Source organism: Triturus cristatus, chromosome 4_1 (genome assembly GCF_964204655.1).
Source record: "Triturus cristatus chromosome 4_1, aTriCri1.1, whole genome shotgun sequence".
NCBI lineage: Eukaryota > Metazoa > Chordata > Amphibia > Caudata > Salamandridae > Triturus > Triturus cristatus.
The window spans coordinates 1,242,657,009-1,242,669,044 of NC_140585.1; the positions used below are offsets into that span (position 1 = coordinate 1,242,657,009).

Below are 12,036 nucleotides of genomic sequence, written 5' to 3' on the forward strand. Positions count from 1 at the left end.
TTGCTGTCTTTAGCTCCACCTGGGAGGATCACCTGATCCACCTGAAGAAGGCTCTTGAGGCTCTGCAAAGGGCAGGCCTCACTATCAAGGCTACTAAGTGCCAGATAGGGCAGAGTAAGGTTGTGTATTTGGGCCACCTTGTAGGTGGGGGCCAAGTTCAACCACTGGAGAGTAAGATACAGTCCATCAAGGATTGGTCCCCTCCAACCACCCAGACTCAAGTTCGAGCTTTCTTGGGCTTGACTGGGTATTACAGGAAGTTTGTTAAGAACTATGGGTCCATTGTGACTCCTCTTAATGATCTGACATCCAAGAAGATGCCCAAAAAGGTTCAGTGGACAGTAAGCTGTCAAAAGGCATTTGATGACCTGAAGGGGGCCATGTGCTCTGCACCTATCCTGAAAAGTCCTGACTACTCCAAAGAGTTTATTGTCCAAACAGATGCTTCTGAGTTGGGTGTGGGAGCTGTGCTGTCACAACTTAATGTAGATGGTCAAGACCAACCCATTGCTTTTATTAGCAGAAGGTTGACCCCCAGAGAGAAGAATTGGTCAGCTATTGAGAGGGAGGCCTTTGCTGTGGTGTGGGCCCTGAAGAAGCTGAGGCCATACTTGTTTGGCACTCACTTCAAGATTCAGACCGACCATAAGCCCCTCTTGTGGCTAAATCAGATGAAGGGTGAAAACCCCAAACTGCTTAGGTGGTCCATTTCCCTACAGGGGATGGACTTTACAGTGGAGCACCGGCCAGGTACTGACCATGGGAATGCAGATGGTCTCTCCAGGTACTTCCACTTAGGACATGAAGACGAGACTGGTCAAGGCTAGTTTAATGTCCCAGCGTTTGGGGGGGGGTTGTGTAGGAGAGTAGGGTCTGCTATCCTATGGTCACCCCAAATTTTTGCTTTTTGCTTCACTGGTTTTTGACATATTGAGGCTGTGGGCCTGCCAATCAGACCCCCAGCCTGCTGTTCTCTCTACTAAATTACAACCATGCACCCTAGGTGCATAACCAATTGGAAGTGGATCACCCTGTCAGTCCCTGTACCAGTGTACACTAGGTACCCAGGGCATTGGTGTACCCAAGGCCTGCCAGGGGCTGCAGCATGTATTATGCCACCCCAGGCTTGGCCTAACAATCTGACACAACTGGCTGATCACTCAGCTGGGGTAAGTTGGTGTAATCACCTCTTACTTAGGTGTAGTATACCTATACCTAACCTTAAATGGGACACCTGGTAACCTATAAGTCACTCCTATGGCAGGCCTTAACAATCCTGAAGGCAGAGTGCTTGGTTCCATGTGAGATGGTGCTCTGGCATGAGCTGAGCCTGTCTGCAGTGGTCGGAACAACTTCCTTCTACTGTTTCCAGATATCGTCATACCATATACTCTTAAGTGCATTATGAACCTCGCGGTTAAATGCTATCTTTGGTTTGGCTTTATCAAAACATGTCGAGTAAGGTGTCATACGAATTGGAATACTAACCCCTCGCCAATTCTGGCGACGGGGTTAGCATTCCACCCTTCTAGAGGGACACGACATGTACAGTACCTGAAACCCGGGTAAAATCAGACATAGCCTCAGCTCCACAAAATGGATGCTGCCACCACAGACACAAGTCTGCCCTCCTGCTGCTGGGAGTCCTCCCAGCTTGGGAGGTGTGGACAAAGGGTTTCCTGCCAGGGGAGGTGCGTGCACCACCCCAGACAGGATTTTGTGTATTGGTCAGGTAGGGCTTGAAAGAAACCAGACATGCCTGTGGCTCACAAGGAGCCTCGGTGCATATGCCAGTTCAAACCGGTCCTGGGGCACACCAGTCCCGGGCCTGGGGCGAGCTGGACAAAGGATTGGGGGTGTAACCACCCCCCTTCCTGGTCCCACCCTTAGGGAGGGACCTAGCAGGTAGTCCGGCCCCTAGAATCCGCTTAAAGGTAGGAGCTGTGTCCTAAGACTTCAGACATCCTGGAATCAACTTAACACTAAGAAGAAGACGGGAACTTCGACGCTCTGCTGCACAGAGGACTGAAGCCAATCTCCCCTGTGGTCAGGGAGTGACCACCTTGCTAACGCAAGCACCATCCAGCGAATCAACGTCTGCTTTGCCGCCGCCTCCCGCCGGAGCCCGAGCCCAGAGACTGACAAGACCTGGACCTCCAGACCTCTCACCGCCCGATCCACAGTCCCTGAAAAGAGGAGACCCGTGGAGGCACCGAGACACGTGGAGCCAGCCATCTTGGAACGACTACGACAAGCTGACAAGTGCAACAACCGAGGCTCCCTCCAAGTTGTGCTTTGGGATCTGAGAAGCCCAACACCCGAGCAGCATCTGCACCAAAGGTGAGCCCTCCAGCATCTCCACGATCTGCGTGGGGCCCTTCTGCATCTTGCCACTCGACGCGCCTAACCGGTTGCTGGCCCGCTGGCTAGTGGCCATCTTGGCGACGAACTCTACGAAATACACTGCTGGTCTGGTTGCTCCAGACTGGCCCTTGCTCCCCTCCAAAGGAGCAATCCCTCTGACCTTGCTGGTCAGAACCAACAGCTGATTTCCGAATCCTCCTTCAATTGCTTTTGCCAAGGCTTGTTTGCTTCGATCAAGTCGCCGACACCGCCGACAGCGAGAGCCTGCGTGGGACAGCTCGTGAGCCGACTCCTGGACGTCGTCGACCTTCAGGGACCACGTGGCTGCGGAGACAAGCTACCCCTCATCACCTGTTTGCACCCGACATCGCCTGGTACCCACCTGGTGCCACGCTGGTCACTGGCTAGTGACTGTGAACACTGTCCCCTCTGCTTACAGGTCTTCAACATCTCCGATCCACTCTTGGATCCATTGCATCTCTCCCGGACCGACCGCCTGCAGCATCTTTGTCTTCAAGCTCCACGGAACAGATAGAAGAAACCCGACGCACTTCGAGGCCTATGCACCCGCTTCCTGTGGGTGAGGTAAAGCTGGCACACCTGTGCCCAAGTGTAGTATTACATCTCTAGTGCCTGTGTTCCAAATCTTGAGTTCCTAGTCCATCCGGAAGATCCTCTTTGCAGTAACTTTGTACTTTTTACGCACCCATTGAAACCTATGGGAGCACGCGTGTGACTATTTGCTCTGCACACGCCACCCGTGGACCTCCTGGTCACTAACTGACGTTAGCTCCTTGTAGGCCCAGCGATTCTAGAGGCCCTAGGCCTTTTCCCTTTTCTGTTCGTGGTACTTATACCACTATTTTAGTATATGGTTTGAGTGGCCACCAGGGCCTATCCATATAACGTGCAACTTCTGTGTATTCTGTGATAATCTTGTTTGACGATTTTTGCTCCTGTGCTCATAAAGAGACTAGGGGTTACTTTGAGAAATAAATACATATATATTTTGAATATATATCTGTGTGGTGTCCTTTCATTGGTATAAAAGGGGGTTGCATTTGGTAAAACAGCTGGCTTAACACGCTTCACGAGTTTAGCCTCAAAGACTGCTTAGCCTACGCTACCACTAGGGCAGCTAGTCCGAAAAGGTTGACTTACAACCACACCATAAGGGTTGCTTGGCATGGTACAAGGTGATCACTTTAACTAGTGAGCATCATATACCAGGCCAACTTCTCACACTTATGCTTCCCGTGCTCTCTCACCAACTGAGGAAAAGTTCTCAGTAATAGAAAAAGAGACTTTAGCTTGCATCTGGTCTCTTGAACATTTTAGAGCATTTGTGTGGGGTAGACCATGCATTCTTCGCACAGACCATAAACCCTTGGCCAGGGTGGAGTTCCCATGGATCTTTATAAATCAGCCCCAGATATATAGGCCCCAATCTGCAGTCTCCGGGATCCTATTGACCAATTTTCTCCTAGACTCAACCGTTAAGCTGGTAGGGAGAGCTGTACTTGACCGCCTCCTCACCTGGACTAAGGAATGGGACATGCTGTCAGAGGTGCAGTATGGATTCCATGAACGTCTTGGCACGATGGAGCAATGCCTAAATCTCCATCTACTACTCAGTAAGTATACTGTCACTAAGCAGGACGCCATCTGCCTGGCCTTCATGGACCTCTCTTGCGCCTTCGACAGCGTGATCAGGTCGAACTTATGGGAGATCCTGACTGACCTTGGGGTTGAGGACGACCAGGTGCAGTTCTTGAGAGCTTTTCATTATGATTTGTCAACCTCTGTGAGGTTTGGTACGTCTGGAAAATGGACTGGCAGCGTTAGGCTTGGAAGGGGGTTGCGGCAGGGCTGCATTCTGGCCCCTATTTTGTTTGTTTTGTACTTTAATGACCTAGGTGCAGCCCTTTTAGAAACAGTTTCGGATGCCCCGATTATTGGCAGGAAAAAGGTCCTTGTCTTGCTATACGCAGATGAGGTGGTTCTATTATATAGAACACCAAACGGTCTTAATGTGTTATTCAAAGAATTTGTATCTTTTATGGGGACTCTGGGGCAGGCCACAAATCAATCGAAGACCTTCTTTATGGTATGTAAGCCCAGAAACTATAAAATGCGTAAAATTGCTTGCATGGTCAGCCGGTTGCTCAGAGTGAGATTTTATACTTGGGCGTAGTCATGGACGCCAGAGGTAATTGGTGCCCCTGCTTAGCCAAACTTAGCCAGAAATTTTTACATTTAGTGGGCTTCATTTTTATTCTGGATAAGAGCATTGAGAAGAAATCGGTTGTCTCTCTCTTGGAAGTCTATAGGAGGAAGAACCTTCGGATCTTACTAATGGCACTGGGATTTGAGGTTATTCCAATACAAGTACACTCCAGGTGGAACATGATTGGGTGCTTAGACGATTGCTGGGCTTCCCACCATCATGCCCCGCTTATATTTTACACCAGGAGCTTGCCAAAGATACTCTCAAACTGGCCCCCTTGATTTTGTGCTGCTCCATCTAGGCAAACCTATATGCCTCGCTACATAGAGATTATTAAGGACTGTTTCATGTGTGAGAAAGGCATGAAAATGCCTTGGTTTGACTACATTAAGAACACTAAATTCACAAAATTAGGCAGGCTGTCCCTTTTTACTAACCCTTCGTCAATGCGTAAAATGGATATATGCTGGGTTAAATCTGCATTTAAGGAAAGGATGAAGGCCCTCAGGGAGGACATTGAATTTTTAAAAAAAAGGTCCAACAATGAGTATTTGGAGATTCAAACTTCTCCCCTCCTGGAGCCATACTTAAGAGTGGATTAATGGCTCCTGTGACAGGCTACTGCTCACCAAGTTTAGGATAGGTTTTGTGAGGTAGCACCTTGGTTTCCTCCTCGGTCGATTTGAGCCCTCTAAAGTCCTGATATGCCCATGTGATGAGTACTCTATGCAAAGTTTGCTGCATTTTAACTTTTTTTGTAAATTTTATAATGATCTACTAAAAGGTGTTTAACTACGATTTTACATAAGCAAGGAATCAGATCAAGATCAGCCCTGGTGTACGTGCAACAACTTGATTTCCCTTCCAATTGTGTCTGCATCTGCTCTTTCGTCAGTTGTGTACTTAGCAGAAGAATAGCACAGATGTTTTAATCAATGGACCAAATTATTAGTCAACAGTTATTTACTCTTTAATAAACTCACACAGCACTGCTGTTAAATTGCTTTGCACTATGTCATGTGATGTATTAGTGCGATATTTATCGCTCTTGTCCATGCATGCCAACACTCCCGATTCAGGCGGGAGATTACCGATTGCAAGGCTAGTCTCCCGCCTCAAGCATCCAAAAACCCGATTCCTCGGGGTTTCAGCTGACAGGGCTTGGTATTGTGTAACTGCTAATTCTTCCAGCAATAGTCAGTGGCGATGCAGGGGCTCTAGAAGGGGTGAAAAACCAACAAAGCCTCGTTAACAAGCGAATGGTCTTTTAAAGACCTGTGAAGTATTCGGTGGCGGCTGTGTGTGCCCGGGAAGCGGTTTCAGCCCGGGCTGCCACACACAAGGGGGAAATTGGAGTATGCACTGTCAGCAACCTGCCAGGCCAGTGCACAACACTTGCCTGCCATTGCGCTCCATGCTTCTGAAAGGTAAGAAAAAAACGTGCATTTGCGTTTCAAATGTCCGATCCTGCAGCAGCACGCTTGCAAAGCCATACATGACAGTAACCCGATTCAAGGCCCCATTCTCCCGATTTTTTCTAAAAAATCTCCCACTTTGCTCTTCTGAAATGTTGGCATGTATGCTTGTCTCTCAATCTTATGCATGTTTTATTGTAATTATGGAGACCTGCCTGTTGTTTTATTCCAGCTATTTTTAATGTGTGCTTTTATGGTCACATTTGTGCCCGAAATAAAACTTTTTGATTGACTGGCAGCTATGTGTCAAAGATCAACAAGAAAACAAAACTAGGACTAAATGATTCAAGTTCAATGGCGTGATAAGAATCAAGCTCACTATCCCAAACCAACATTGTCAGGTCGACTCTTGACTGCCAGAGAACAGATCGAAGGAGAAGATCGCACGAATACCAGAGAGCAGAAGTGCTGCTTTATTTGGGCGTCCACTCGTCCCCGTCCTAACAGCCCACCGTGTGCGCCTGTTTTCGGCTTCGTTGCAATCCCGTTCTCAATTTGGAAAACGTTTCGAACAGCAAAAACACGTTTCCTATTTAAGAGCAGAAAATGTCACTGACCACAACCTTTTTTAATGTGATAAATGCAGGGCAGAGTTGAAAAACGATGCCATAATTACATAAAGGGACGAAACTGGTACCAATGATACAAATATTATAATCTGGAAAACACTTTAAATATGTAAAAACGCATTAAGCGTATAAGGTTCTCCTACACTATTATAGCGGGAAGATACACGCAGCAAATGCATTGTCACCCCTCAGAGCCAGACTTAAAACAACCATGCTGCATCCACTGCCCGCACTGAAGTTACCGAATAGGAACTAAAAGCACCATGCATAAACATAATAATAAATAAATGACAAAGTTGTTTTGTTCATCATTCGGACACACTGTATACGCGATCCGAGCTCGCGGCCGTAATGCTTCTGCTTTCCTTTCCGGCTACGTAGGATGAGAGGCGTAGGTCGATGACGTCTGTGCGAGCGCCGCGCGCAGCGGATTGGCTGCGGTGTTGATTTGAACGGTGAACGAGCGGGGCCGGGAGCTGTAAGTCCTACGAGGATGTTGCGGTCTGTCTCGGAAGCGAGCAGGTGAGAGGACAGCGAAGAGGACCAGGGCAGGAGGGGCGAAGGACAACAAAGGAAGTTATTAGGGCAGGGTCATATCTGCAGCAGTGGGCAATAAGCTTATATCAGTAACCAGGGGAGCAAGAACTAGTAAATATGGGAATGTGATGGAATATGGCATAGGCGCACTGCTGATAAAAGTACAGGGCAGAGAAGTGGCTAGAAATAGGTTACCATACCAGGCATTAAATAAAAGTTAAAAAAAGATCCAAATGGAAAGAAGGCAACAAAGGGTAGCAAGATGACTGGGCAATGGCACGGAAATGAAGGGGAGGTGGTACGGATAAGAGAAGCTATATGACTCAGCAGGGAGAAATGGTATAAGCGAAATGCCAATGATCGAGAAACTACTAATTGAGGTGTGGCATTGAATTGAAGAGGTAATGGGATTAACAGCTAGGGCAAAACTGTTATGTTGGCAGCTGGTGGAAATTGTGTTGTCAGTTGTCTTTGCCCTGTTAGTTATACAGTGCTTGTATCTAAACTCGTTTGGTGGGGAGTGGGGAGTTTGTTGGGCAGCACAATATATATATCTTTTTTAAATTACATCAATCCGCCTCTAGAGCATATAATGGCGTTGATACTGCAAACTGTCATTTGTAGAGGCAATAGATGTCACATAAACCTCATCTCTATGTTCTAAAAAACCAAGGGGCATATGTACAAGGACTTAACGCTGCCATAGCGTACATTTTTTGACGTTGCGACGGCTATTTTTTTATCGCCTTATTTACAAGTTGCTGCTAACTGGAGTTAGATGCACTTTTGCAGGGAAAATGTGAATTTTAAAGATTGCCATTTCTGTTAGCGAGAGTTAACGAAAGTGAGATGCAAGGTGCGCGTTCCCGTGCAAAAACTGCCGCCAACCCCACTTCGCGATTTCAACAAGAAATTCCTTGTATGGTGCAAAACCCAAAAAACGGCCTCTAAGTTTATATAGAGGCATTTTTTAAAGACCAGAAAATAGTTGGTCCTAAAATTGCTGCAAATACTTGGGGGTCTCATTTCAGAGGTTTTGGTACTGGACAGCGCAGCAAAGATTATTGCTGTGCTGCCCTGCGCCCCCCAAAAACTCAGGAATACACCCCACAATGAGATGGGGCGCAGTCCTGGGCCTCATTCATGAAAACTTTTGCATCGCTGCAACAAAACAGCATTGCAACACTTTTCACTGTGCCCTTCTTGCGACACCATGAATGCACCGTATTTACTGAACGGCCCTCCATTTTGCAAGGATTAACAGATATGTCAGTGTTCTTGACGTAACTGTTGGCGCTAAAGTCAAGCATTGCTGCAATTTTGTCGCAAGCATGATGCAATTCCAGCAATGCGTAGGGCAGGCCTATCCCAATGGCACTGAGTCTCCCACAAGCCAGCCATGAGGCAAGCGTAAGGTTTTGATGCAGTGGCGTCCCAGAATTGTCGCAGTGAAATCTCATAGATTTCACTGCACCGCTCCTACGAGTCTTTGTTGCATGGGAACGCCCACCCTGCATACATCATACCTGACGCAGGTGTAATGTGGCATAGGGGCTCACAAGGTCACGCATATCGTCCCTTTGAGTCTAGTTTTATTGGCCAGGGTGTCTGTTGTCACCTTCCCTGGTGGCCAGCGACACCCCCCCCCCCCCCAATATGCTCGGTCCACTGACACGGAGGAGCTGCCAGGGTGTCGGTGCAGTTGGAGCTCCATCAGTGGAGTTTGTGCGCTGCGGTGTTGGCATCTGTAAGCGTTGGCGGAGTGGTGGTGCTGAGGGAGTTGCCGAAAATGTCTGGGCTGTGGCTGGGGGCGATGATGGTGTACGGTGGGCATGGTGAAGGCATGATGCAGTCTATGATGGTCGGTCCAGGAGAGTTCGGGGTGTGGCTGCAGTTGAAGTTCCTGCTGGCAGAGAAGATGAGGTCGAGCGTGAGTCCGGCTATGTTGGTTGGTGCGGTGGCTAACTGCTTGAGTCTGATGTTGGCAAAGTTCGCCAGGACGGTGGTGGTGGTCTGGTCACTGGGGTTGTCCAGGTGGAAGTTGAGGTGTCTGAGTAGAATGTAGTCAGTGGAGGGCAGAGCCTAGGTTGCTGTGAGGTCTACAATGGCATCAGTGAATGGGGGTTCATGGGTCGGGGGGGAGCCTGTAGACGAGGGTGGGATTGGGGTTGGTCTGGATCTGGAAGTGGAGGTGTTCCTTGGTAGCCGTCCAGTCATTAGAGTGCATGGTCTCTCGGAGTGTGATTTTTTTTAGACCATTTCAATGCCTCCGCCTGGGTGCTCGGGGTGGTCCGTGCGGGTGAATTTGTAGCCGTCATGGATCGTGATGGCGATGTCCGGAGCAGAGGTTGGTCCAGGTTTCAGTGAACAAGCCGATGCATGAAAAGGTGGAGTCAAGGAGGTCCCAGATTTCTGTTGCGTGTTTGTGGAGGGACCGCACATTGAGGAGGATGCAGTTGAGCCGGTCTGCTGCGCTGCTGGGCGACAGGAGGCGCTGGTGTGCCGATGTAGCAGAAGGTGCGCTTGCAGTTTCGACAGGCGCAAGGGAATTCTACTGTGATGCTAGATGGCAGGCGGTGTGTGCATCTAGGGCTTATGGCGAGGAGGGTGCTGTCCGAGAGGAAGTTGTCCTTGGTGCTGGGTGCAGTCCAGGGGCAGACGGACGCACACCGGTTTGCCTTTGGGAAGCCTTTGGCGCACCAGTGGTACGCCCGCTGTGCATGGCCGCACTGCCGCCGCTATTAAGTGGTGCTGCGCGGGCACTGGACAGCTGGAGGCGTGCCACACGGGAAAAGACACTAGAGGGGGTTGGGACGCAGGGGGACGGGGTTGTAAATATATTTATCAATTTTTTTTACCTTGAGGTCCTGTCTCTTCTGTGCCCCTGCTCTCCCGAGTCTGCTTCCAGGAACAGGAAGCAGGCAGCCAGGCTCACTCCACTAAGCCGATCTCAGCGTTGTGATTGTTCTTGAGCGCCGTGTCAAGGCGTTCAGCCAGGGGCTGGAGGGGTGGACATGTTCTCCATGCAGGCTGTAATGCAGCCTGCATTGCAAACAGGGAAGTGTGCATGAATGCTTTGGGCAGCCTGAGAGGGCCGTCCATAATGCGCACTCGAGTGGGCATACCACTCCGCCGCTACCCTGCGAGTAGAGCAGCCCCACCCAACCTCCCGCCTTCAAAGAAAACATATCATGAGAATATCAGAAAGTTATCATTGTTATGTTTCCTCTTCTTGCACTGCTTGAAAGCAGTGAGGCTATGCTCTTCCGCCATAGCGGAGGAGCCGCCACTCGGGGATACGTCACCCACAGGCGCTAGGCCCGGCCCGACTCAACCCCTGGGCCTCCTCCGCTACGAGTCCCACCTTCTCCTCTACTGGACATTGACACTGTGGCGCAATCCACTGCACTCTCTCCAAATCTGTGACTCAGCCAGCAGGAGCCTCAGCTAGGAAGAATTACACAAGCCTGGGTACATCAGTCGCCACCAAGTCTGCTGGGGAACCTCCCGATGCATGTGATGCAACAGGGCTCCCTTATGCGTGAATTTGCAGCGCTCCCACCACACAAGTTTGGTGCAGCTCAGGGGCCGCATGCTCCATAGCATCTTGCCAGCGCAACATACTCTGGCCTGTGATGCAGAGAAGCGCAGCCCACCATTGGTAAATCCTCTCTGTGCACCCCTGATGCAGACCTCCCTTTGTTGGTGCGCAGGAGCGCCTCTACTGTTCACAGCTCCAAGGGGCACCAGGCGGTCTTCTCACACAGGTCAGCAATGTGTCTCCATGTGACCTGGCAGACTTCACCACCAGGTAAGGGCGATTGCTGACTCCTCAATGTCTACCGCCATGGCCCAGCAACTCCACAGCACCTCCGCATCCACTACAGGTCCCAGACGCAGGCACAGCGAGGCCTCCGGGCCCTAGGGGCTGTCCGCGCTTTCAAGGTTTTGGCTGCCATGGAGTTGCAAGGAGGGTGTTATGAAAAGTGATGCATCGCAGGTTTACACCAGCGATGCAGCTTTTTATATATGTAGCCCTGATTCTGCATTTCCTCTTCTCCTGGGACTCTGGCTGGTCATCCTGGCTGTTGGGGGAAGGGGGGAATTTGGGGAAGCTGTTGATCTGTGCTGCACTTGTTCCTTCCTGCTCCATTCTGCATTTCATTGTTTCTTTTTTTAATTTGAGGTGGACTTATCGGCTATTTTTACCTCTAAAGGCAAAAAAGGTGAAGTTCTGCTCACTAACATGCGTTTTTTGCCCGCAAATTGGCCTTTCGTCAGTTTGCGCTGCTAACGTCCGAATTTGTATCAATTTCATGCTAGTGTTGGTGGTAGTTTTCAATGCGGCTACCTGAAACCATCACCATGTAAGTACATCGCAAACAGGGCAATCGTTTTTGGTACTAGGCCACATTTAAGAAAACTGCCTCTAAAGCTAGTTATCGGCAGTTCTTGTATATATACTGTAGGAAGGTGGAACCTGCCTGCATGGTTGCCCCCACTTTTTTTTCCTGGTGTTTTGATGGTTTTTGACTTAGTTTGGCTGGGAACCTGCTTTCCAGGTCCCCAGCCTAGCTGCTTCCTCTCTAAAATGATTCCATGTACTTTAGGTACAGTTCAGATTGGATCTGAGGTACCCTTATAAGTCCCTAGAATATGGTATACTATGTACCCAGGGTATAGGTGCCCCAATGGCCTACCAGGGGCTGAAGCATGTATTATGCCACCCCTGGAAAGCCACCCAAAATGACACCACAGGTCTGCTACTGCAGCCTGAGTCAGGTGGTGCATGCACCCCTTACTGAGATATAGTGAACCTAGATCTCACCATATACTGCACATACAAACCTATCAGTCACCCCTA

General features: G+C 49.4%; 1 protein-coding gene across 1 annotated transcript in view; it reads left to right on the top strand.

Moving 5' to 3' along the window:
- The first annotated feature begins 7,053 nt into the window (after nt 1–7,053).
- ESPL1 (extra spindle pole bodies like 1, separase) overlaps nt 7,054–12,036 on the top strand; it is a 470,161-nt gene continuing 465,178 nt past the window's right edge. The window contains exon 1 of the mRNA XM_085654666.1: nt 7,054–7,157. Within this exon, the coding sequence (XP_085510792.1) occupies nt 7,129–7,157 (29 nt within the window). The 5' untranslated portion in view covers nt 7,054–7,128. The remainder of the gene's footprint in view (nt 7,158–12,036) is intronic.